Consider the following 27,934-nt stretch of genomic DNA (forward strand, 5'->3'; position numbering starts at 1 on the left):
GTCTGAGTCCTGCTTCACTCCTGCTCACAGTGCTGACGCTAAGGGGGAACATCCTCTGCAGAGACTGGGACAGAGAGCAGCTTGAAGTCTGCAGAGGATAGGAAAATAATAATCTTTCACAAAAAATGTATTCCTTAATCAAGTTTTAATATGGTACGGTACACTTATTGATTTATATAATCACTCAGAAAAATGTCCTTACACTTTCACAGCTTGAATATATTTGAGCATGGTTATTTGACATTGTCAGAGAATAGATGTATTTATTTCCTTAATGAAATAATGTCCATAGTTATCTGATTACAACAAAGTGGTGAGCTTACATTGTACAGTGTGCATACCATCAAAGAAACATACACCAAGAACAAACGTAAACAATAGAGCAAGCGGCAACAAATGGAGCGGCAGGTAGCCAAGACTAGAGGTTAGAGTGGCAGGCCAGAATTTCAACACAACACAATCTAGAGTGAATACTTTTTATACCCACTGTATATTGTTTCTCTCCAGTGTGAATAATCAAATGTCAGTTTTCCACTCAGGTTGAAAAGGTTGCTGCATTATTTGCTCCTGTGTGTGATGCCTCATATGGTTGCTCAGTTCCCTTCTTCCTGAAGGATTTGCCACATTCCTTGCACTACTGTGATTTCTCCCCAGTGTGCACACTCAAATGTTTAGTCAGACTTACTTTCTGGTTAAAGCATTTACCACAATATTGACAGCAATACCGTTTCTCCCCTGTATGACTTGCTGTATGTAACCTTAATTGAAATGCTGTGGTAAAACATTTTCTGCACAGAGGACACTTGTGTGGTTTCTCCCCTGAGTGTCGCCTCATATGCACTGTCAGATGTCCGATCTGACGGAAGCATTTGCCACATTCACTGCAGCCATAAGGTTTCTCCCCGGTATGGGTCCTCTTATGCCTTTTCAGATCAGATTCCCAATAAAACAGTTTGCCACAAATGTTACACCTAAATGGTTTCTCCCCTGTGTGTCCCCTCATATGCACTGTCAGGTGTCCGATCTGACTAAAGCATTTGCCACATTCATTGCAGCCATAAGGTTTCTCCCCAGTATGGGCTCTCATATGCCTTTCCAGAGCAGATTTACAGTTAAAACATTTGCCACAAACATGACAAGGGTTTTCACCAATGTGACTTGGTTTCATCTTGATCTCTTTAGTTGTACTGGTGGGTGACTCCACAATTTGCAATTGGAAAATATGTGAGGGCTGATGTGGACCCTGATTTTCCACAGAGGCAGGAGTGAATATGAATTCTTTGGTATCAGACTCCAGCTCTTTAAGCTGCTCTCTCCCCTGACTGGTCCAGAGTTCCTCATGTTCCTCTTTAATTTGTGTGGGCTCTGGATCCTCCTGCTTCAGACTGGGGCTCCACTGCTGCTGCTCAGGCGGAACCTCTTCTGGGAGATAGAGCTGATGGAGGTCTGGAGAAAAGGATAGGAAATAAGAATCTTTCAAAAACTATTAATTCCTTAACCATTACATGGTTAGTTAGTACACTTATAGTCCATTTATACTGGATAGATGCATGGCAATTAAGTACTGTTGATTTGAGTTCGGATGCCTTTTTATTTAATTCTCCCAGATAATCTTGAACCCTCTGTTGCCTGATCTGCCATCATGCTACACTCAAAACTACTAATTGCTATGATTTACAATGTTAAATAACGCTAATACGTGAACATTGTGAACACCTTTTTAATTTCTTCACTTTAATAAGCTTGGAAAAACATTTAGAAAATAGCTTTGAAAATCTGTTGGGAGCTCAAGTCGATCACAAAATCCACATCGCAATGCTCTTTCTGGAAAGTGCCATGGGCCAGCTGTTGCCAGCCTAGTTTGCGGCTGGCTGATGGCAAGCTAACGTTACTTTCAGCGTCCAAATGTTGCCAAAAACGACTAATATGCTGACCAAACCGACTCCGCACGTGCGTCTGCCATCGTACAAATGTTGATTTTGTCTACCCCCACCAGACGCATTCATGACACGCATGTTAAAATACCAAAACCACCTGTGAACCAACTAAACTCAGCAAAAAAAGAAACGTCCTCTCACTGTCAACTGAGTTTATTTTCAGCAAACTTAACATGTGTAAATATTTGTATGAACATAACGAGATTCAACAACTGAGACATAAACTGAACAAGTTCCACAGACATGTGACTAACAGAAATTAAATAATGTGTCCCTGAACATAGGGTGGGGGGGTCAAAATCAAAAGTAACAGTCAGTATGGTGTGGCCACCAGCTGCATTAAGTACTGCAGTGCATCTCCTCTTCATGGACTGCACCAGATTTGCCAGTTCTTGCTGTGAGATGTTACCCCACTCTTCCACCAAGGCACCTGCAAGTTCCCTGACATTTCTGGGGGGAATGGCCCTAGCCCTCATCCTCCGATCCAAAAGGTCCCAGATTGAGATCCGGGCTCTTCGCTGGCCATGGCAGATCACTGACATTCCTGTCTTGCAGGAAATCACGCACAGAACGAGCAGTATGGCTGGTGGCATTGTCATGCTGGAGGGTCATGTCAGGATGAGCCTGCAGGAAGGGTACCACATTATGTCTTCCCTGTAACGCACAGCGTTGAGATTGCCTGCAATGACAACAAGCTCAGTCCGATGATGCTGCGACACACCGCCCCAGACCATGACGGACCCTCCACCTCCAAATCAATCCCGCTCCAGAGTACAGCCCTCGGTGTAAAGCTCATTCCTTCAACGATAAACGCGAATCCGACCATCCCCCCTGGTGAGCCAAAACCGCGACTCGTCAGTGAAGAGCACTTTTTGCCAGTCCTGTCTGGTCCAGCGACGGTGGGTTTTATCTTTGAAAGACAGGGTCCTGAAAAACCTACTTTAAGGTACATTACCACCACCAACTGGACTGGAGTGTGGATCTTGTTCATCTTTTAAATCACCCACATGGGTACATGCTCGTAAAAATCAATAAGTACAGTGGGGAGAACAAGTATTTGATACACTGCTGATTTTGCAGGTTTTCCTTCTTACAAAGCAAGTAGAGGTCTGTAATTTTTATCATAGGTACACTTCAACTGTGAGAGACGGAATCTAAAACAAAAATCCAGAAAATCACATTGTATGATTTTTAAGTAATTCATTAGCATTTTATGGCATGACATAAGTATTTGATACATCAGAAAAGCAGAACTTAATATTTGGTACAGAAACCTTTGACCAGGTTTGCACACACTGCAGCAGGGATTTTGGCCCACTCCTCCATACAGACCTTCAGGTTTCGGGGCTGTCGCTGGGCAATACGGACTTTCAGCTCCCTCCAAAGATTTTCTATTGGGTTCAGGTCTGGAGACTGGCTAGGCCACTCCAGGACCTTGAGATGCTTCTTATGGAGCCACTCCTTAGTTGCCCTGGCTGTGTGTTTCGGGGCGTTGTCATGCTGGAAGACCCAGCCACGACCCATCTTCAATGCTCTTACTGAGGGAAGGAGGTTGTTGGCCAAGATCTCGCGATACATGGCCCCATCCATCCTCCCCTCAATACGGTGCAGTCGTCCTGTCCCCTTTGCAGAAAAGCATCCCCAAAGAATGATGTTTCCACCTCCATGCTTCACGGTTGGGATGATGTTCTTGGGGTTGTACTCATCCTTCTTCTTCCTCCAAACACGGCGAGTGGAGTTTAGACCAAAGAGCTCTATTTTTGTCTCATCAGACCACATGACCTTCTCCCATTCCTCCTCTGGATCATCCAGATGGTCATTGGCAAACTTCAGACGGGCCTGGACATGCACTGGCTTGAGCAGGGGGACCTTGCGTGCGCTGCAGGATTTTAATCCATGGCGGCGTAGTGTGTTACTAATGGTTTTCTTTGAGACTGTGGTCCCAGCTCTCTTCAGGTCATTGACCAGGTCCTGCCGTGTAGTTCTGGGCTGATCCCTCACCTTCCTCATGATCATTGATGCCCCACGAGGTGAGATCTTGCATGGAGCCCCAGACCGAGGGTGATTGACCGTCATCTTGAACTTCTTCCATTTTCTAATAATTGCGCCAACAATTGCTGCTTGCCTATTGTCCTGTAGCCCATTCCAGCCTTGTGCAGGTCTACAATTTTATCCCTGATGTCCTTACACAGCTCTCTGGTCTTGGTCATTGTGGAGAGGTTGGAGTCTGTTTGATTGAGTGTGTGGACAGGTGTCTTTTATACAGGTAACGAGTTAAAACAGATGCAGTTAATACAGGTAATGAGTGGAGAACAGGAGGGCATCTTAAAGAAAAACGAACAGGTCTGTGAGAGCCGGAATTCTTACTGGTTGGTAGGTGATCAAATACTTATGTCATGCAATAAAATGCAAATTAATTACTTAAAAATCATACAATGTGATTTTCTGGATTTTTGTTTTAGATTCCGTCTCTCACAGTTGAAGTGTACCTATGATAAAAATTACAGACCTCTACATTCTTTGTAAGTAGGAAGACCTGCAAAATCGGCAGTGTATCAAATACTTGTTCTCCCCACTGTATGTATGTATGTATGTATGTATGTATGTATGTATGTATGTATGTATGTATGTATGTATGTATGTACAGTGGGGAAAAAAAGTATTTAGTCAGCCACCAATTGTGAAAGTTCTCCCACTTAAAAAGATGAGAGAGGCCTGTAATTTTCATCATAGGTACACGTCAACTATGACAGACAAAATGAGAAAAAAAAATCCAGAAAATCACATTGTAGGATTTTTTATGAATTTATTGGCATATGATGGTGGAAAATAAGTATTTGGTCAATAACAAAAGTTTCTCAATACTTTGTTATATACCCTTTGTTGGCAATGACACAGGTCAAACGTTTTCTGTAAGTCTTCACAAGGTTTTCACACACTGTTGCTGGTATTTTGGCCCATTCCTCCATGCAGATCTCCTCTAGAGCAGGGATGTTTTGGGGCTGTCACTGGGCAACACAGACTTTCAACTCCCTCCAAAGATTTTCTATGGGGTTGAGATCTGGAGACTGGCTAGGCCACTCCAGGACCTTGAAATGCTTCTTACGAAGCCACTCCTTCGTTGCCCGGGCGGTGTGTTTGGGATCATTGTCATGCTGAAAGACCCAGCCACGTTTCATCTTCAATGCCCTTGCTGATGGAAGGAGGGTTTCACTCAAAATCTCACGATACATGGCCCCATTCATTCTTTCCTTTACACGGATCAGTCGTCCTGGTCCCTTTGCAGAAAAACAGCCCCAAAGCATGATGTTTCCAACCCCATGCTTCACAGTAGGTATGGTGTTCTTTGGATGCAACTCAGCATTCTTTGTCCTCCAAACATGACGAGTTGAGTTTTTACCAAAAAGTTCTATTTTGGTTTCATCTGACCATATGACATTCTCCCAATCCTCTTCTGGATCATCCAAATGCACTTCAGACGGGCCTGGACATGTACTGGCTTAAGCAGGGGGACACGTCTCGCACTGCAGGATTTGAGTCCCTGGCGGCGTAGTGTGTTACTGATGGTAGGCTTTGTTACTTTGGTCCCAGCTCTCTGCAGGTCATTCACTAGGTCCCCCCGTGTGGTTCTGGGATTTTTGCTCACCGTTCTTGTGATCATTTTGACCCCACGGGGTGAGATCTTGCGTGGAGCCCCAGATCGAGGGAGATTATCAGTGGTCTTGTATGTCTTCCATTTCCTAATAATTGCTCCCACAGTTGATTTCTTCAAACCAAGCTGCTTACCTATTGCAGATTCAGTCTTCCCAGCCTGGTGCAGGTCTACAATTTTGTTTCTGGTGTCCTTTGACAGCTCTTTGGTCTTGGCCATTGTGGAGTTTGGAGTGTGACTGTTTGAGGTTGTGGACAGGTGTCTTTTATACTGATAACAAGTTCAAACAGGTGCCATTAATACAGGTAACGAGTGGAGGACAGAGGAGCCTCTTAAAGAAGAAGTTACAGGTCTGTGAGAGCCAGAAATCTTGCTTGTTTGTAGGTGACCAAATACTTATTTTCCACCATAATTTGCAAATAAATTCATTAAAAATCCTACAATGGGATTTTCTGGAATTTTTTTTCTCAATTTGTCTGTCATAGTTGACGTGTACCTATGATGAAAATTACAGGCCTCTCTCATCTTTTTAAGTGGGAGAACTTGCACAATTGGTGGCTGACTAAATACTTTTTTTCCCCACTGTATGTATGTATGTATGTATGTATGTATGTATGTATGTATGTATGTATGTATATATATATGTGTGTGTAAACACACACTGCATGGCCAAAAGTATGTGGACACCTGCTTGTCGAACATCTCATTCCAAATTCATGGGCATGAATATGGAGTTGGTCCCCCCTTTGCTGCTATAACAGCCTCCAATCTTCGGGGAAGGCTTTCCACTAGATGTTGGAACATTGCTGCAGGGACTTGCTTCCATTCAGCCACAAGCATTAGTGATGTCAGGCTTTGTAAGTAGGAAAACCTGCAAAATCGGCAGTGTATCAAATACTTGTTCTCCCCACTGTAGGTGGGAGAGGCGGGACATTCAGCGCGTAAAGCGTCTAAAATATACTGAACGAAAATAGAAACGCAACATGTAAAGTGTTAGGCCCATGTTTCATGAGCTGAAATAAAAGATCCCAGAAATTTAACCATACGCACAAAAAACACATTCTTCTCAAATTTTGTGCACAAATTTGTTTACATCCCTGTTAGTGAGCATTTCTCCTTTGCCAAGATAATCCATCCAACTGACAGGTGTGGCTGATTAAACAGCATGATCATTACACAGTTGCACCTTTTACTGGGGACAATAAAAGGCCACTAAAATGTGCAGTTTTGTCCCAACACAATGTCACAGATGTTTCAAGTTTTGAGGGAGCGTGTCATGCTGACTGCAGGAATGCGCACCAGAGCTGTTGCCAGAGAATGTAATGTAAATTTCTCTACCATAACCCGCCTCCAACGTCGTTTTAGAGAATTTGGCAGTACATCCAACAGGCCTCACAACCGCAGACAACGTGTATGGTGTTGTGTGGGCGAGCGGTTTGCTGAAGACAACAATGTGAACAGAATGCCCCAAGGTGGCGGTGAGGTTATGGTATGGGCAGGCATAAGCTACGGACATCGATGGCAATTTGAATGCATAGAGATACCATGACGAGATCCTTAGCCCCATTGTCATGCTACTCATCCGCCGCCATCACCTCATGTTTTAGCATGATAATGCACGGCCCCATGTCACAAGGATCTGTACACAATTCTTGGAAGCTGAAAATGTCACAATTCTTCCATGGCCTGCATACTCACCAGACATGACACCCATTGAGCATGTTTGGGATGCGCTGGATCGACGTGTACGGCAGCGTGTTCCAGTTCCCGCCAATATTCAGCAACTTCGCACAGCCATTGAAGAGGAGTGGGACAACATTCCACAATCAATAGCCTGATTAACTTTATGCGAAGGGGATGTTTTGGTTGCATGAGGCAAATGGTGGTCAAACCAGATACTGACTGGTTTTCTGAAACATGACCCTACCTCTTTTTTTAAGGTATCTGTGACCAACAGATGCATATGTGTATTCCGAGTCATGTGAAATCCATAGATTAGGGCCTAAAGATTTTATTAAAATTGACTGATTTTCTTATATGAACTGTAACTCAGTAAAATCTTTGAAATTGTTGCATATATTTTTGTTCAGTGTAGAATCAAGTTCTATTTTAGCGCCGGGCTACGCAGACACCCGTTGACGAGCGCGAGCAGTTTGGATGAAATGATTGAATAACATGTACAGTTGAAGTCGGAAGTTTACTTACACCTTAGCCAAATACATTTAAACTCAGTTTTTTTTTTACAATTCCTGACATTTAATCCTAGTAAAAATTCCCTGTCTTAGGTCAGTTAGGATCACCACTTTATTTTAAGAATGTGAAATGTCAGAATAATAGTAGAGAGAATGATTTATTACAGCTTTTATTTATTTCATCACATTCCAGTGGGTCAGAAGTTTACATACCAAATACTAATTGAGTGTAGCATTGTCTTTAAATTGGGTCAAACATTTCGGGTAGCCTTCCACAATCTTCCCACAATAAGTTGGGTGAATTTTGGCCCATTCCTCCTGACAGAGCTGGTGTAACTGAGTCAGGTTTGTAGGCCTCCTTGCTCGCACATGCTTTTTAAGTTCTGCCCACACATTTTCTATAGGATTGAGGTCAGGGCTTTGTGATGGCCACTCCAATACCTTGACTTTGTTGTCCTTAAGCCATTTTGCCACAACTTTGGAAGTATGCTTGGGGTCATTGTCCATTTGGAAGACCCATTTACGACCAAGCTTTAACTTCCTGACTGATGTCTTGAGATGTTGCTTCAATATATCCACATAATTTTCCTTCCTCATGATGCCATCTATTTTGTGAAGTGCACCAGTCCCTCCTGCAGCAAAGCACCCCCACAGCATAATGCTGCCACCCCCATGCTTCACGGTTGTGATGTGTTCTTCGGCTTGCAAGCATCCCCCTTTTTCCTCCAAACATAACGATGGTCATTATAGTCAAACAGTTCTATTTTTGTTTCATCAGACCTGAGGACATTTCTCCAAAAAGTACGATATTTGTCCCCATGTGCAGTTGCAAACCGTAGTCTGGCTTTTTTTATGGCGGTTTTAGAGCAGTGGCTTCTTCCATACTGAGCTGCCTTTCAGGTTATGTCGATATAGGACTCGTTTTACTGTGGATATAGATACTTTTGTACCTGTTTCCACCAGCATCTTCACAAGGTCCTTTGCTGTTGTTCTGGGATTGATTTGCACTTTTTGCACCAAAGTACGTTCATCTCTAGGAGACAGAACGTGTCTCCTTCCTGAGCGGTATGACAGCTGCGTGGTCCCATGGTGTTTGTACTTGTTCATCTGTACAAACAATAGTACGCGTGGTACCTTCAGGCGTTTGGAAATTGCTCCCAAGGATGAACCAGACATGTGGAGGTCTACAAACATTTTTCTGAGGTCCTGGCTGATTTCTTTTGAATTTCCCATGATATCAAGCAAAGAGGCACTGAGTTTGAAGGTAGGCCTTGAAATACATCCACAGGTACACCTCCAATTGACTCAAATGATGTCAATTAGCCTATCAGAAGCTTCTAAAGCCATGACATAATTTTCTGGAATTTTCCAAGCTGTTTAAAGGCACAGTCAACTTAGTGTATGTAAACTTTTGACCCACTGGAATTGTGATACAGTGAATTATAAGTGAAATAATCTGTCTATAAACAATTGTTGGAAAAATTACTTGTGTCATAGACAAAGTAGATGTCCTAACCGACTTGCCAAAACTATAGTTTGTTAGCAAGAAATTTGTGGAGAGGTTGAAAAACGAGTTTTAATGACTCCAACCTAAGTGTATTTAAACTTCCGACCAACTGCATGTGTAAATGTATTTTGCAACACTCGCGCACGCAACGTGGCCGGTTTGGTCAGCATGTAAGTCATGTAATTAGAAAACATGATAAACGTTGGTTTTTTTAATGTTCCCAGATGCACACACCGACAAGTTCTAGCTTATAATTAGCTAGCTATAATGGCTAGCTAGCTATGTTACCTACAATTATCCATCTAGCTAGCTATAATGGCTAACTAGCCAGCCAGCCAAAGCAGGTAGCTGGGTCATGGGTGGAAGGGCTGTAACGTCTGTCAAAACTGATGTCATACTTACCAAAATCCCTTAGGATTTTTATCAGCAGCGGTGGCAAATGTGTGGGGGGTGCTGGGGGTCACCACCATGTAAAAATGAATATGGGAAATAACCTTAACCACCAGATACCGATAGTTAGTTATTTCATGGTGGTTAGCATGCAATAACAACAGCTGGGCGCTAGTTAAAAAGTTGTGTATGTTGACGGGCAAGCAAGAAATTATTTGTAATAATATATTATTAAAAACAAAAATCTACGTTTTAAGTGAGAAGTATGCATTGGTCTGAAGCCGTAAAAGAAAGGAAATTCACATGAGCACCACAATGCCTACTCCATCCATGCTCTACTAAGGTTTTCCAGCACCCAGCTTTGACCTACTACAGTAGCTATGTTAGTCTATTGTACTTCAAACAATGTGTATGCAGGTTGCTTAGAATTTAAACCTTCTCAAACTGCCTAATTCATACTCAGAGGAGGTGCTCCCACAATAATGTGATTTGTACCGCATACAAGTTAAAGTATTGGATTCTTCACACACCACATTAATCCCATCCGAAGCATTTTTCTGTTCTATGAAAGCAAGCTTTGCTTTTATACTTAAAAGACAATCGTGCTTGATTGAGCGGTTTTGCATTGTAGTAATGTGGTGCCTGCCGGTATTTCCTTAAACCTTTATATTAGCAATACATGTAATTGACAAAAATATATATCTCATATAACATTTTTGGGTCAGTAGGTGCCCAAGATAACAACAGACGGTGGCGTGTTGGACACAGTCACTCATTTATGGAGGTCTATAGAACCTGTCTCCAATCGTGATTTCTGTTTAACTTACCTGTGTAATATTGACAAAATCTGAAACACTTGTTTTGCAAACATGGCCCTGTTTTATCAATTGCTGTGCTGATCAATGGGCAGTTCATTACCTTGATCGAATGAATATGCAAAAATTCATACAGCCTAATGATATACAGTAGGGAAAAAAAGTATTTAGTCAGCCACCAATTGTGCAAGTTCTCCCACTTAAAAAGATGAGAGAGGCCTGTAATTTTCATCATAGGTACACGTCAACTATGACAGACAAATTGAGAATAAAAAAAATCCAGAAAATCACATTGTAGGATTTTTAATGAATTTATTTGCAAATTATGGTGGAAAATAAGTATTTGGTCACCTACAAACAAGCAAGATTTCTGGCTCTCACAGACCTGTAACTTCTTCTTTAAGAGGCTCCTCTGTCCTCCACTCGTTACCTGTATTAATGGCACCTGTCCACAACCTCAAACAGTCACACTCCAAACTCCACTATGGCCAAGACCAAAGAGCTGTCAAAGGACACCAGAAACAAAATTGTAGACCTGCACCAGGCTGGGAAGACTGAATCTGCAATAGGTAAGCAGCTTGGCTTGAAGAAATCAACTGTGGGAGCAATTATTAGGAAATGGAAGACATACAAGACCACTGATAATCTCCCTCGATCTGGGGCTCCACGCAAGATCTCACCCCGTGGGGTCAAAATGATCACAAGAACGGTGAGCAAAAATCCCAGAACCACACGGGGGGACCTAGTGAATGACCTGCAGAGAGCTGGGACCAAAGTGACAAAGCCTACCATCAGTAACACACTACGCCGCCAGGGACTCAAATCCTGCAGTGCCAGACGTGTCCCCCTGCTTAAGCCAGTACATGTCCAGGCCCGTCTGAAGTTTGCTAGAGTGCATTTGGATGATCCAGAAGAGGATTGGGAGAATGTCATATGGTCAGATGAAACCAAAATATAACTTTTTGGTAAAAACTCAACTCGTCGTGTTTGGAGGACAAAGAATGCTGAGTTGCATCCAAAGAACACCATACCTACTGTGAAGCATGGGGGTGGAAACATCATGCTTTGGGGCTGTTTTTCTGCAAAGGGACCAGGACGACTGATCCGTGTAAAGGAAAGAATGAATGGGGCCATGTATCGTGAGATTTTGAGTGAAAACCTCCTTCCATCAGCAAGGGCATTGAAGATGAAACGTGGCTGGGTCTTTCAGCATGACAATGATCCCAAACACACCGCCTGGGCAACGAAGGAGTGGCTTCGTAAGAAGCATTTCAAGGTCCTGGAGTGGCCTAGCCAGTCTCCAGATCTCAACCCCATAGAAAATCTTTGGAGGGAGTTGAAAGTCCGTGTTGCCCAGCGACAGCTCCAAAACATCACTGCTCTAGAGGAGATCTGCATGGAGGAATGGGCCAAAATACCAGCAACAGTGTGTGAAAACCTTGTGAAGACTTACAGAAAACGTTTGACCTGTGTCATTGCCAACAAAGGGTATATAACAAAGTATTGAGAAACTTTTGTTATTGACCAAATACTTATTTTCCACCATAATTTGGAAATAAATTCATAAAAAATCCTACAATGTGATTTTCTGGAAATTTTTTCCCTCATTTTGTCTGTCATAGTTGTTGTGTACCTATGATGAAAATTACAGGCCTCTCTCATCTTTTTAAGTGGGAGAACTTGCACAATTGGTGGCTGACTAAATACTTTTTTCCCCCACTGTAGATAGAGAGACGCAGAGAGAGATATATACAGTGGGGAGAACAAGTATTTGATACACTGCCGATTTTGCAGGTTTTCCTACTTACAAAGCCTGTAGAGGTCTGTTTTTATTCGTCTGTGGCACTATTGTAGCTATCCAGTATACAGTTATGCGCAGTCCCAGTTAAGTGTAAGCATGGCGGCAAAGTGTGACATGTTTTCTTATGGGAAATGCTAAATGTTCCCCATCTTAGTAATGTGTCTTTGTTATGTTGGCTGAGAGGGCTGCTGCATGAATTTGGCAATTTCAAAATGGCCACACATTGATCAGGTCAAACGCAGTCACATCCACCTAGTGCTGACTGATTAACCGAAATTTCGGTTATTTTCTTTTGATTGACCGACATAGACAAACTTATTTCCATTTCGTTCTGTTTTTTTCTGTGAGCTCAATGTGCACATTGCAGTTTTTCTAGAGATAAATCAGATCCAGCCTGAACTGTGCGATATAGTAGGGAGTTGTAGTTTCCAACAGGCCAATATTCAACATAATTACCACATTTTATGCGCTAAATTAAGTACAATAACATTAATCCATTGCGCATATACAGTGGGGAGAACAAGTATTTGATACACTGCCGATTTTGCAGGTTTTCCTACTTACAAAGCATTTTTTTATCATAGGTACACTTCAACTGTGAGAGACGGAATGTAAAACAAAAATCCAGAAAATCACATTATATGATTTTTAAGTAATTCATTTGCATTTTATTGCATGACATAAGTATTTGATACATCAGAAAAGCAGAACTTAATATTTGGTACAGAAACCTTTGTTTGCAATTACAGAGATCATACGTTTACTCTAGGTCTTGACCAGGTTTGCACACACTGCAGCAGGGATTTTGGCCCACTCCTCCATACAGACCTTCTCCAGATCCTTCAGGTTTCGGGGCTGTCGCTGGGCAATACGGACTTTCAGCTCCCTCCAAAGATTTTCTATTGGGTTCAGGTCTGGAGACTGGCTAGGCCACTCCAGGACCTTGAGATGCTTCTTACGGAGCCACTCCTTAGTTGCCCTTAGTTGCCCTGGCTGTGTGTTTCGGGTCGTTGTCATGCTGGAAGACCCAGCCACGACCCATCTTCAATGCTCTTACTGAGGGAAGGAGGTTGTTGGCCAAGATCTCGCGATACATGGCCCCATCCATCCTCCCCTCAATATGGTGCAGTCGTCCTGTCCCCTTTGCAGAAAAGCATCCCCAAAGAATGATGTTTCCACCTCCATCCTTCACGGTTGGGATGGTGTTCTTGGGGTTGTACTCATCCTTCTTCTTCCTCCAAACACGGCGAGTGGAGTTTAGACCAAAAAGCTCTATTTTTGTCTCATCAGACCACATGACCTTCTCCCATTCCTCCTTTGGATCATCCAGAAGGTCATTGACAAACTTCAGACGGGCCTTGACATGCGCTGGCTTGAGCAGGGGGACCTTGCGTGCGCTGCAGGATTTTAATCCACGACTGCGTAGTGTGTTACTAATGGTTTTCTTTGAGACTGTGGTCCCAGCTCTCTTCAGGTCATTGACCAGGTCCTGCCGTGTAGTTCTGGGCTGATACCTCACCTTCCTCATGATCATTGATGCCCCACGAGGTGAGATCTTGCATGGAGCCCCAGACCGAGTGTGATTGACCGTCATCTTGAACTTCTTCCATTTTCTAATAATTGCGCCAACAGTTGTTGCCTTCTCACCAAGCTGCTTGCCTATTGTCCTGTAGCCCATCACAGCCTTGTGCAGGTCTACAATTTTATCCCTGATGTCCTTACACAGCTCTCTGGTCTTGGCTTGAGTCTGTTTGATTGAGTGTGTGGACAGGTGTCTTCTATACAGGTAACATGTTCAAACCGGTGCAGTTAATACAGGTAATGAGTGGAGAACAGGAGGGCTTCTTAAAGAAAAACTAACAGGTCTGTGAGAGCCGGAATTCTTACTGGTTGGTAGGTGATCAAATACTTATGTCATGCAATAAAATGCAAATTAATTACTTAAAAATCATACAATGTGATTTTCTGGATTTTTGTTTTAGATTCCGTCTCTCACAGTTGAAGTGTACCTATGATAAAAATTACAGACCTCTACATGCTTTGTAAGTAGGAAAACCTGCAAACTCGGCAGTGTATCAAATACTTGTTCTCCCCACTGTACTTGTCCGGTCTGTGTTTCTTTTACACCTGCTACGGAACAGACCGAAGAATACGCGATTGTGAGGGGATAGAGAGAGCAGCTGTTGCTTCGCACGGTATCTCTACCTGAAAATACATGATCTAAGCGATTGATAGTTGGTATTCAGCAGTCCTAAAAGTATGCTTCATTTACTTTGAAGAACTACAAAATAATGATTTTGTCACAGCATAGGCAGCAGCTCTATAGAGAAGAGAAGATGACTTGGAATAAAATAAAGTCATCAAATAAAACAAATTTAATATACACAACTGAAATATTTTATTAAAGTAAAGTAATGTGAATAAATGATGGTTAATAAGTGATAAGCAGTAATGGGCTGTCACTACTATCATGGGACTTTTATTAATTGTTTTATTCTGTTACAGCATTCAACCCACAGAATGCATATTGCATTTAATGTTTTAAATGATTGAAACCAAAATCCATTATTCTTTTTTAACATTCGAACCAAAACGACCTCAAAAAGCACTAATCGCTCAGCACTACATCAACCAAACGGAAATAAACATCACTCTAAGTATATTGAAGAACGGTGCACACCATTATGAGAAAACATGTTGTTCAGTACAAACTGTTGTGAAACATAGCAAACCGTTAAATCAACAGAACACACCCCATTACGACTAGAGGGGATTCTCACGTCAACACGTGCACCTCTGTGAACTATGAGTCAAACAGGTATAAAAAGAAAGGATGAAAGGTGTCGCTGTATTCCCAATTATCCCACAACGCCAAACAAATGCAGAAGATTTAAATAATGCTACTTTTTAATTAAGCTGCTTTTTAGGGATGAGTAGCCTAACTGCCGGAAGTGTTGTGAAATAAATTAGCTGTTTTAGCATTGGCTACCTAGCTTGAGGACGAAAAAGGCAGTTTAATTCAAAACAAGCAGTATTTCAATCTTACTGATTTGCTGTTGTGGAACAATTAGGAGTACAGCGACACCTTACATGGCTGGGGTGTATTCATTAGTCGCAGACAGTAGAAAAAATGTTGGCCTGTTGCAAAACATTTCGCAACAGATAGCGTTTACTCTAGAAACCAAACAGAAGCAAGTCTCTGTCGCAAAACGTTTTGCAACAGACCAAACGTTTTGCTACAGTCTGCAACTAATGAATACACCCCTGGATTGAGGTACGTTTTCATAACTGTTTGACTCGTAGTTCACCCAGGTGCACATGTTGACCTATGTTCATTACAACTAGACGGAGATAATCCACAAGCCCCAGGTAGAAGGCCCTGCTCGAATACTTTTCGAAGCAGCCTTTTTCCAAGCTACAGAATTGTAATCGTGATATGTGATGGTATGGCTCCATACAGTGTTACAGCTTGGCTAATGGAAAGAGCGTCACCCATTTCTAACTGACCTGTCCTTGGCGATATTTTCTTTGTTCTCAATTCGGAAGAAAAGTGTATCTTATTGTCTGTGTTCAGTTGCAGGTGGTTCTCTAAAAAAACGGAATATTCAGAAAGATTTGTTTTGTTTTGAGTGAGAAATGCCTCTTGCATGCATGCAGATCTTTGTTTTGGTTGCACCTTTTGATTTGACTTTGTGACGTGCTGTCATCTACTTCTACACGTGGCAGTGTCTCATAAAAACACTAGTTCTGTCACGTCTCCTCCCGTTGCTCCCCTCTGGCGCTGTGATTCGCCGGTCTACTGAGCCACCGTTCTGAGTGCACCACCTCGGCAACACTGGAATGGAAACCCAACGCACCCTAATCACCTCCAGCGCACCTGCACCTCATCATCTCATCACCACCCCTATATAGCCCTGGACTGTTCAGTGTTGTGTTGTGTGTGATTGTTAGTGTCTTGTCGTGTACTCGCTCTTTGTGTTCTCTTGCTCAGTGTTGAGTAAACCTTTACGTCAGGGACGTCAGAGCGGTCCTACTCAGCCTCCAGGAACACAGCCTGTTGGTGAAGGGGGAGAAATGCGAATTCCACCAACAGGCCATCTCCTTCCTGGGATACAGGATCAGTCCTCAGAGGGTGTTCATGGAAAGAGTGAAGATGGACACCGTCAGGTCATGGCCAGTCCCCACCACCATCAAGGGCCTACAGAGCTTCCTGGGCTTCGCAAATTCCTACCGGCGTTTCATCAGGTCCTTCAGCTCCATAGCCGCCCCGCTCACCTCTCTCCTTAAGGGGGGGCCTCAGAAGCTGGGTTGGAACCCTGAGGCTGACGGAGAGGTTCACCACAGTGCCCCTCCTAAAACACCCAGATCCAGCTCGTCCTTTCATCCTGGAGGTGGACACATCTGAGGAGGGCGTGGGTGGGGTCCTCTCCCAGCGGCAAGGTAAGCCAGAGAAAATGTATCCCTGTGCCTTTTTCTCAAAAAAGCTTACCCCCGCAGAGAGGAACTATGGAGTTGGAGACAGGGAGCTGTTGGTAGTGGTCCTCGCTCTGGAGGAATGGAGACACTGGCTGTAAGGCGCAGTCATCCATTCCGGATTCTCACTGACCACCGGAATTTGGAGCACATACGGGCAATGAAACGGATGAACTCTAGTCAAGCCCGGTGGGCCCAATTTCTTACTCGCTTTCAGTTTATTCTGTCCTACTGCCCAGGGTCCCAGAATGTGAAAGCTGACACACTCTCCAGGATGCGCCATACCGGAGAAAGGAAGGATCTGGGGGATCCTATCCTGCCTCCGTCTCTCATCGTGGCACCTGTCGTTTGGGATGTGGACGAACACATCCGACTGGCGGCTCAGGAGGACCCAGCGCCTACCAACGGCCCTACGGGGCGCATGTATGTACCCACCAGGGTCCGTGACCGCCTGCTGATCTGGGCGCACACCACCCTTACGGCAGGGCACTCCAGTATGACGCACACCCTACATTCTCTCAAAAAACCACTGGTGGCCCACCTTGGCTACTGATGTCTCCTGCTATATCAACTCCTGTTGCGTATGTGCCTAAACAAAGACACCTCGGAACGCCCCGGGCAGGCAAACTAGTTCCTCTACCAGTGCCTCAGCGACCTTGGTCACACCTGTCCATAGTCTTTGTCACCGACCTCCCACATTCTGACGGCTTCACCACAGTCCTGGTGGTCGTAGATCGGTTCTCCAAATCATGCTGTTTTTTGCCACTAACTGGTCTTCCTTTTGCTCTCCAGGTCGCTGAGGTCCTGTTCCAACAGGTCTTCCGGCATTATGGACTTCCGGAGGACATAGTCTTGGACCGTGGCCCCCAATTCACCTCTCGAGTGTGGAAGGCTTTCCAGGAGAAGATCGGTATAGGCCTCAGTCGAATGGGCAGGTGGAGCGCATGAAACAGGAGCTGGGGAGGTTTCTTCGGTGCCACTGTCAGGACCGGCAGGGTGAGTGGGCGAGGTTTCTACCCTGGGCAGAAAATGCCCAGAACTCCCTCGTTCACTCCTCCACGGGGCTCACTCCCTTTCAGTGCATCCTGGGGTACCAGCCGGCCCTGGCCCCTTGGACACCCAGCCAGACCGATGCGCCCGCTGTCGACGCGTGGTTCCGCAGGGCTGCACAGGTCTGGGACGCCGCCCATGTCCATCTCCAGAGGGCCATTAGTCGGCAGAAGGACCAAGCCGACCGCCACTGCAGTGAGGCCCCTGTATTCCAGCCTGGTAATCATGTCTGGCTGTCCACAAAAAACCTCCCTCTCCGCCTGCCCTGCAAGAAACTGAGCCCCCAGTTTGTGGGACCGTTTAAGGTCCCCCGGCCGATAAATGAGGTATCATACCGGCTGCTCCTTCCCCCTCACTACCGTGTCTCACCCACTTTTCATGTGTCTGTCCTCAGGCCGGTGGTTCCTGGTCCTCTGGCGGATACCATCCCCCGGGGTACGCCCCCTCCGCCCCTGGACATTGACGGGATTCCGGCGTATGTGGTGAGGAACCTGCTGGACTCCAGGTTCCGTGGGGGACGGCTCCGTTACCTGGTGGACCGGGAGGGGTATGGTCCTGAGGAGAGGAGCTGGGTTCTGGCTGGGGACGTTCTGGAACCCAACCTAATTCGGGATTTCCAACGTCGCCGCCCTGACCGGCCCGCTCCTCGTCCTGTCAAGTTCCCTCCCGTTGCTCCCCTCCGGCGCTCTGATTCGCCGGTCTACTGAGCCACCGGTCTGAGCGCACCACCTCGGCAACACCGGAATGGAAACCCAACGCACCCTAATCACCTCCAGCGCACCTGCACCTCATCATCTCATCACCACCCCTATATATCCCTGGACTGTTCAGTGTTGTGTTGTGTGTGATTGTTAGTGTCTTGTCGTGTACTCGCTCTTTGTGTTCTCTTGCTCAGTGTTGAGTAAACCTTTACGTCAGGGACGTCAGAGCGGTCCTACTCAGCCTCCAGGAACACAGCCTGTTGGTGAAGGGGGAGAAATGCGAATTCCACCAACAGGCCATCTCCTTCCTGGGATACAGGATCAGTCCTCAGAGGGTGTTCATGGAAAGAGCGAAGATGGACACCGTCAGGTCATGGCCAGTCCCTACCACCATCAAGGGCCTACAGAGCTTCCTGGGCTTTGCAAATTCCTACCGGCGTTTCATCAGGTCCTTCAGCTCCATAGCCGCCCCGCTCACCTCTCTCCTTAAGGGGGGGCCTCAGAAGCTGGCTTGGAACCCTGAGGCTGACGGAGAGGTTCACCACAGTGCCCCTCCTAAAACACCCAGATCCAGCTCGTCCTTTCATCCTGGAGGTGGACACATCTGAGGAGGGTGTGGGTGGGGTCCTCCTGAGTGGCGCAGTGGTCTAAGGCACTGCATCGCAGTGCTAACTGTGCCACTAGATCCTGGTTCGAATCCAGGCTCTGTCGCAGCCGGCCGCGACCGGGAGACTCATGGGCGGCGCACAATTGGCCCAGCGTCGTCCAGGGTAGGGGAGGGAATGGCCGGCAGGGATATAGCTCAGTTGATAGAGCATGGCATTTGCAACGCCAGGGTTGTGGGTTCGATTCCCACAGGGGGCCAGTATAAAAAAATATGTATTCACTAACTGTAAGTCGCTCTGGATAAGAGCGTCTGCTAAATGACTAAAAATGTAAAAAAAATGTCCTCTCCCAGCGGCAAGGTAAGCCAGAGAAAATGTGTCCCTGTGCCTTTTTCTCGAAAAAGCTTACCCCCGCAGAGAGGAACTATGGAGTTGGAGACAGGGAGCTGTTGGCAGTGGTCCTCGCTCTGGAGGAATGGAGACACTGGCTGTAGGGCGCAGTCATCCATTCCGGATTCTCACTGACCACCGGAATTTGGAGCACATACGGGCAATGAAACGGATGAACTCTAGTCAAGCCCGATGGGCCCAATTTCTTACTCGCTTTCAGTTTATTCTGTCCTACTGCCCAGGGTCCCAGAATGTGAAAGCTGACACACTCTCCAGGATGCACCATACCGGAGAAAGGAAGGATCTGGGGGATCCTATCCTGCCTCCGTCTCTCATCGTGGCACCTGTCGTTTGGGATGTGGACGAACACATCCGACTGGCGGCTCAGGAGGACCCAGCGCCTACCAACGGCCCTACGGGGCGCGTGTATGTACCCACCAGGGTCCGTGACCGCCTGCTGATCTGGGCGCACACCACCCTTACGGCAGGGCACTCCAGTATGACGCACACCCTACATTCTCTCAAAAAAACACTGGTGGCCCACCTTGGCTACTGATGTCTCCTGCTATATCAACTCCTGTTCCGTATGTGCCCAATCAAAGTCACCTCGGAACGCCCCGGGCAGGCAAACTAGTTCCTCTACCAGTGCCTCAGCGACCTTGGTCACACCTGTCCATAGTCTTTGTCACCGACCTCCCACATTCTGACGGCTTCACCACAGTGCTGGTGGTCGTAGATCGGTTCTCCAAATCATGCTGTTTTTTGCCACTAACTGGTCTTCCTTTTGCTCTCCAGGTCGCTGAGGTCCTGTTCCAACAGGTCTTCCGGCATTATGGACTTCCGGAGGACATAGTCTTGGACCGTGGCCCCCAATTCACCTCTCGAGTGTGGAAGGCTTTCCAGGAGAAGATCGGTATAGGCCTCAGTCGAATGCGCAGGTGGAGCGCATGAAACAGGAGCTGGGGAGGTTTCTTCGGTGCCACTGTCAGGACCGGCAGGGTGAGTGGGCGAGGTTTCTACCCTGGGCAGAAAATGCCCAGAACTCCCTCGTTCACTCCTCCACGGGGCTCACTCCCTTTCAGTGCATCCTGGGGTACCAGCCGGCCCTGGCCCCTTGGACACCCAGCCAGACCGATGCGCCCGCTGTCGACGCGTGGTTCCGCAAGGCTGCACAGGTCTGGGACGCCGCCCATGTCCATCTCCAGAGGGCCATTAGTCGGCAGAAGGACCAAGCCGACCGCCACCGCAGTGAGGCCCCTGTATTCCAGCCTGGTAATCATGTCTGGCTGTCCACAAAAAACCTCCCTCTCCGCCTGCCCTGCAAGAAACTGAGCCCCCAGTTTGTGGGACCATTTAAGGTCCTCCGGCCGATAAATGAGGTATCATACCGGCTGCTCCTTCCCCCTCACTACCGTGTCTCACCCACTTTTCATGTGTCTGTCCTCAGGCCGGTGGTTCCTGGTCCTCTGGCGGATACCATCCCCCGGGGTACGCCCCCTCCGCCCCTGGACATTGACGGGAGTCCGGCGTATGTGGTGAGGGACCTGCTGGACTCCAGGTTCCGTGGGGGACGGCTCCGTTACCTGGTGGACCGGGAGGGGTATGGTCCTGAGGAGAGGAGCTGGGTTCCGGCTGGGGACGTTCTGGAACCCAACCTAATTCAGGATTTCCAACGTCGCCGCCCTGACCGGCCCGCTCCTCGTCCTGTCAAGTTCCCTCCCGTTGCTCCCCTCCGGCGCTCTGATTCGCCGGTCTACTGAGCCACCAGTCTGAGCGCACCACCTCGGCAACACCGGAATGGAAACCCAACGCACCCTAATCACCTCCAGCGCACGTGCACCTCATCATCTCATCACCACCCCTATATAGCCCTGGACTGTCCAGTGTTGTGTTGTGTGTGTGATTGATAGTGTCTTGTCATGTACTCGCTCTTTGTTGTTCTCTTGCTCAGTGTTAAGTAAACCTTTACATTGTTGATTCCACCGTCTGCGTCCTGCCTCTTCGTATACTCAGTACTGGTCACAAGTTCCTGCAAAGATGTTGGGAAATGCAAGACGTCTGACAGCTAAAATGGCGAGGGAACTCCTCACTCGGTGCAAAATATGGATTTTATTTTTCAGACATTTTCTGAGAGCCACCTGAAACAGGACACGTCCATAAGATACTTTTTTCATTCTCGATTCGGAAGAAAGTATCACCAAGAACAGGTTAGTAGAACATTTGCCTGCTATGCTTTACACTAGCGACCAGAGGTGTGGACTCAAGTCACATGACTTGGACTCAAGTCTGACTTGAGTCACAAATGTAATGACTTGAAACTCGACTTGATAGAAAAGAAAATAACTTGAGACTCAAGACTTGGGACTCGACTTTGACTTGAAATTATTTGGCCAGGTTTTGTAACGTTTTGTCACAAATTTTGTGGACATTGTCTTCGTTACTTAGGCTGCTCTCCATGCAGCCAGACACATTATCACACTTGCAGAAAAACAGATTGGCTAGTGAAAACGCACACTCTGCCCTCTGATTGGACCAGCAAACTGTCAATCAACACAGGTCGGGTGAGCTAGCACAGTGAGAAGGTTTTGGTGGGTCGCGAGTGTGAAACTGAATGGGGAAAATACATATTTTACATATGCTCTTTCCATTACAGACTGACCAGGTGAATTCAGGTGAAAGCTATGATCCCTTATTGATGTCACTTGTTAAATCCACTTCAAATTAGTGTAGATGAAGGGGAGGAGACAGGTTAAAGAAGGTTTTTAAGCCTTGAGACAATTGAGACATGGATTGTGTGTGCCATTCAGAGGGTGAATGGGCAAGACAAAAGATTGAAGTGCCTTTGAACGTGGTATGGTAGTAGGTGCCAGGCGCACCGGTTTGTGTTAAGAACTAGGGGCTGGGCGATATATTGAATTAATTTGATGAATTCGAATGTATGTTTATGCACGATATTCCAAATGCCTGTCTCGCAAGAATCGAGGTTGTGTTATTTCTCGTTTTTATGAGTGTTTATGTCCACTTGTTCTCATGTTGCATTTTTGGTATCTTCTCCTTCGCTCCCCTGTGCTGTGCACCTTCCCATTTACATCAGAGATCTGTATATAATGATGAGATGCACGTCTCTGCCCTAACAATGGGAGTCGTTGTCCCAAAGGCGGGAAGGCAGGCGACAAGCTTAGGTCCAAAATAAGCCCATAGAAACGCATTGGCCTTATTTTGGACAGATTTTAGCGAGAGTGAAACCTCTCACGTCGCCTCCTCCTCTATGGTTTACACACACACCAAGCCCCTCCCCCTGCCTCTCACACCAACAAAGTTGAGAGATCACATCTTCCTCTCTGACAAGCGTTTTCAACTCGCCATTTGCATTTGAGGTTTGGTCCAACAGAATCGGTCATATGGACACAAACACATTGAGACATTATTTTACTGTAATAGAGGAGAAGATAAAAAGGATATTGTTAGAAAAGTTGTCTCAACTACTCAACTACTACTTGCGTGCAGAGCAGACACTACTAAAACGAGAGTATCAATGAACACTGATTCTGGAAAATGAATGCTCAGTTTGTCGCGTGCGGCATCAGGGTACCCGAAGCAGCATTTTAGCCAAAGACTGTTATACTAGCTGTCTAGTCTGTGTTTTATAAATGTGCAACAAGCATAAAACAAGTATATAAGGAATTGACAACTCGTTCTCATTCTGAGAAATAAGGTAGGCCACTTGATTTCAACATCTGAACAAAGTAGGCAGGCTAACATGTTTTTTAAACAGTTGGAGACAGACAGAAGGGTGTGTTCATAACAATTAAACTGTTCAACCTTGTTAGCTAGCAAGTAGATCCAAGTTGGCCAAACATGAAATAAAGATTAGCTGGCTAATCACTAGCATGTGGGATTGAGAGATTGTTGATGACACCTGTGTTAATTTTCTATAGCCTAATGCTTGCTACAAGAAATTATTCATTATTAGTGAAAAAAATCATTTTTACAGACAGACTTGAAACCCAGATCAGTGATTAAAAAAAAGCTGCTTAAACAACAGTGTCCCGTGTGTATCAAGAATGGTCCACCACGCAAAGGAAATCCAACCAACTTGACAACTTTGGGAAGCATTGGAGAACATGGGCCAGCATCCCTGTGGAATGCTTGGCACCTTGTAGAGTCCGTGCCCCCACGAATTTGGCTGTTCTGAGGGCAAAAGAGGGGGGGGGAGGTGCAACTCCATATTAGGAAGGTGTTCTTAATGTTTGGTATACTCAGTGTATAGCCTCCCATTTATATGTATAACTTTGCTAATTCGATCTAGTCTCTAACATGGAACATAGGCCTATGGAATTGCACAATTTTTAAACATCTGATCTGTGCTTCAGAACCCCCAAAAAGTTGTGCTTTTTGACTGTTGACCAATCACCAGTCCTCAGCATTGGCGCGCAAAAGCGGGTTTAGATTAGTAACCAGAAAGTGCTTGTTTTATTTTCACTTTGCCAGAAAAATAGGCTACCTGGTGATTTAATTTATCATTTTCATATTTCAGATACACCTAGTTTGGGTGGGTTTTTAATGATATACCTCAATGGTGCTACTGGCTATATGTATATAGTCAGTACTATATATAGTGCATTTGGAAAGTATTCAGACCCCTTGACTTTTTCCACATTTTGTTACATTACAGCCTTATTCTAAAATGGATTAAATTGTTTTTTTCCACCCCCTCAATCTACACACAATACCCCATAATGACAAAGCAAAAACAGGTTATACATTTCTGCAAATGTATTAAAAATATAAAAACGGAAATATCAAATCAAATTTTATTGGCCACATGCGCCGAATACAACAGGTGCAGACATTACAGTGAAATGCTTACTTACAGCCCTTAACCAACAGTGCATTTATTTTAAATAAAAAAGTAGAATAAAACAAAAAAGTGTTGAGGAAAAAAAGAGCAGAAGTAAAATAAAATAACAGTAGGGAGGCTATATATACAGGGGGGTACCGGTGCAGAGTCAATGTGCGGGGGCACCGGCTAGTTGAGGTAGTTGAAGTAATATGTACATGTGGGTAGAGTTAAAGTGACTATGCATAAATAATTAACAGAGTAGCAGCAGCGTAAAAAGATGGGGTGGGGGGGCAGTGCAAATAGTCTGCGTAGCCATGATTAGCTGTTCAGGAGTCTTATGGCTTGGGGGTAGAAGCTGTTGAGAAGTCTTTTGGACCTAGACTTGGCACTCCGGTACCGCTTGCCGTGCGATAGCAGAGAGAACAGTCTATGACTAGGGTGGCTGGAGTCTTTGACAATTTTGAGGGCCTTCCTCTGACACCGCCTTGAATAGAGGTCCTGGATGGCAGGAAGCTTGGCCCCAGTGATGTACTGGGCCGTACCCACTACCCTCAGTAGTGCCTTGCGGTCGCAGAACAAGCAGTTGCCATACCAGGCGGTGATGCAACCAGTCAGGATGCTCTCGATGGTGCAGCTGTAGAATTTTGAGGATCTGAGGACCCATGCCAAATCTTTTCAGTCTCCTGAGGGGGAATAGGCTCTTCACGACTGTCTTGGTGTGTCAACCTGTTCCACTACAGACCCGTCGATGAGAATGGGGGCGTGCTCAGTCCTCTTTTTTTCCTGTAGTCCACAATCATCTCCTTTGTCTTGGTCACGTTGAGGGAGAAGTTGTTTTCCTGGCACCACACGGCCAGGTCTCTGACCTCCTCCCTATAGGCTGTCTCATCGTTGTCTGTGATCAGGCCTACCACTGTTGTGTCGTCTGCAAACTTAAATGATGGTGTTGGAGTCGTGCCTGGCCATGTAGTCATGGGTGAACAGGGAGTACAGGAGGGGACTGAACACGCACCCCTGAGGGGCCCCCGTGTTGAGGATCAGTGTGGCAGATGTGTTGTTACCTACCCTTACCACCTGGGGGCGGCCCGTCAGGAATTCCAGGATCCAGTTGCAGAGGGAGGTGTTTAATCGCAGGATCCTTAGCTTAGTGATGAGCTTTGAGGGCACTATGGTGTTGAATGCTGAGCTGTAGTCAATGAATAGCATTCTCACATAGGTGTTCATCTTGTCCAGGTGGGAAAGGGCAGTGTGGAGTGCAATAGAGATTGCATCATCTGTGGATCTGTTGGGGCGGTATGCAAATTGGAGTGGGTCTAGGGTTTCTGGGATAATGGTGTTGATGTGAGCCATGACCAGCCTTTCAAAGCACTTCATGGCTACAGACGTCAGTGCTACGGGTCGGTAGTCATTTAGGCAGGTTATCTTAGAGTCCTTGGGCACGGGGACTATGGTGGTCTGCTTGAAACATGTTGGTATTACAGACTCAGTCAGGGACATGATGAAAATGTCAGTGAAGACACTTGCCAGTTGGTCAGCACATGCTTGGAGTACACGTCCTGGTAATCCGTCTGGCCCTGCGGCCTTGTGAATGTTGATCTGCTTAAAAGTCTTACTCACATCGGCTACGGAGAGCGTGATCACATAGTCATCCGGAACAGCTGGTGCTCTCATGCATGCTTCAGTGTTGCTTGCCTCGAAGCGAGCATAGAAGTGGTTTAGCTCGTCTGGAAGTCTTGTGTCACTGGGCAGCTCGCGGCTGTGCTTCCCTTTGTAGTCTGTAATAGTTTTCAAGCCCTGCCACATCCGACGAGCGTCAGAGCCGGTGTAGTACGATTCAATCTTAGTATACATTTACATAAGTATTCAGACCCTTTACTCAATACTTTGTTTAAGCACCTTTGGTAGCGATTACAGCCTCATATCTTCTTGAGTATGACGCTACAAGCTTGGCACACCTGTATTTGGGGAGTTTCTCCTATTCTTCTCTGCAGATCCTCTCAAGCTCTGTCAGGTTGGATGGGGAGCATCGCTACACAGATATTTTCAGGTCTCTCCAGAGATGTTCTATCGGGTTCAAATCCGGGCTCTGGCATTCAGAGACTTGTCCCGAATTTTTTCTGCATTGTCTTGGCTGTGTGCTTAGGGTCGTTGTCCTGTTGGAAGGTGAACCTTCGCCCCAGTCTGAGGTCCTGAGCGGTCTGGAGAAGGTTTCATCAAGGATCTCTCTGTACTTTGCTCCATTTATCTTTCCCTCAATCCTGACTAGTCTTACAGTCCCTGCCGCTGAAAAACATCCCCACAGCATGATGCTGCCACCACCATGCTTCACCGTAGGGATGGTGCCAGGTTTCCTCCAGATGTGACACTTGACATTCAGGCCAAAGAGTTCAATCTTGGTTTTATCTGACCAGAGAATCTTGTTTCTCATGGTCTGAGAGTACTTTAGGTGCCTTTTGGCCAACTCCCCCATCATTTCTCAATGTTTGTACCAACAGATGTAGCCTATTGAATATCATTATAGTTATTTCGGTATGTTGCATTGAAAGTGGCTAATATTGTTGATTCGATCACAATTCCCACAGTAAAGGGAAACGTTAATAGTGTTAACTAAGGGGGAAAACTCTCATTTAGTTAAATTCAATATCCTGCTTCTCTGTGCAGGCTGATATTTATTCTGCGCTGCAGTCCCAGGGGAGCTGCGCGGCCAGTTTTGAGAAAACATTGATCACCAGGCAGTAGGCTTTATGCTACCACATCCTTAGATATATATTTTCATAAACGCAACGTGTCTGCAAGAGATGGAATGGCTGACTGAAATACAGGACAAAACGACATTTTTTTCTAAATGAGTTGCGTTTGAATTTGTTGATAAAATGCTGGACTGTCCGGCACAATCCGGGACATGTGGTCACCCTAGACTTGGGGCGTGTTTTGGTTGAAAATACGTATTCTCAACGTATTGTGCTAGCTAACTGAGTTCCTCTCTTACATGAGGTTCAGTAAATTAGTGGCTATACATGAGAACATTGTTTCCATCCCATTGTTTTCACCAATCTTAAATTACGGTGTCAGGTGAGCGATTTTCTGAAGTAAAGAATGGTATTTACATTGACTATGTTTGGGAAACCCTTATTCCCAATTCCCTCCCCCGAACCCCACTTTCCCCCCATGGCCGTAACCATAGCACGATAAACGGTCACTTTGGCCATTATGGCCGTAGCCTACATGACATGTTTCAAGCCATGACTCTACACACAGTAGTTGCTACAAACCTGCTCGATGTAATTTTATCTCCGGATTGAAAACCAAATCTAGCAGCCGTCGTAAACGCTTGATCTCCTCCTTCGAACGGGAAATTTCGTCCTGGTATTCTATTATCGTTTTTTCCACTTCTACGTATATCTCCACAGCAGCCGCGGTTAGTCGCTTGGTAAGAAACACATTCAACAACTGTAGTTTGGACATTTTGCAGGAGGCTATGTAAAAGACTAGACCACTACTAGCTGGTAGTCCGGCTATATATGGAAAGAACCTCTCACACAAAATGTACCCAAACCACGTGACCTCAATCTGCGAAC

The 27,934-nt window shown here is 45.7% G+C and overlaps 1 protein-coding gene across 1 annotated transcript; it reads right to left on the reverse strand.

Annotated features, from left to right (window-relative positions):
• Positions 1 to 128: 128 nt before the first annotated feature.
• On the reverse strand, positions 129 to 27,891 carry LOC311142852 (uncharacterized protein). The gene is made up of 2 exons (XM_084178550.1): positions 27,629 to 27,891; positions 129 to 1,446 (listed from the first exon to the last, which is right to left on the reverse strand). Exons 1-2 carry the CDS (start codon positions 27,819 to 27,821, stop codon positions 635 to 637), a joined length of 1,005 nt encoding a protein of 334 aa, XP_084034676.1. The 5' UTR covers positions 27,822 to 27,891; the 3' UTR covers positions 129 to 634.
• Positions 27,892 to 27,934: the final 43 nt, after the last annotated feature.

Source organism: Coregonus lavaretus, assembly GCF_964263955.1.
Source record: "Coregonus lavaretus genome assembly, chromosome: 15".
Lineage (NCBI taxonomy): Eukaryota > Metazoa > Chordata > Actinopteri > Salmoniformes > Salmonidae > Coregonus > Coregonus lavaretus.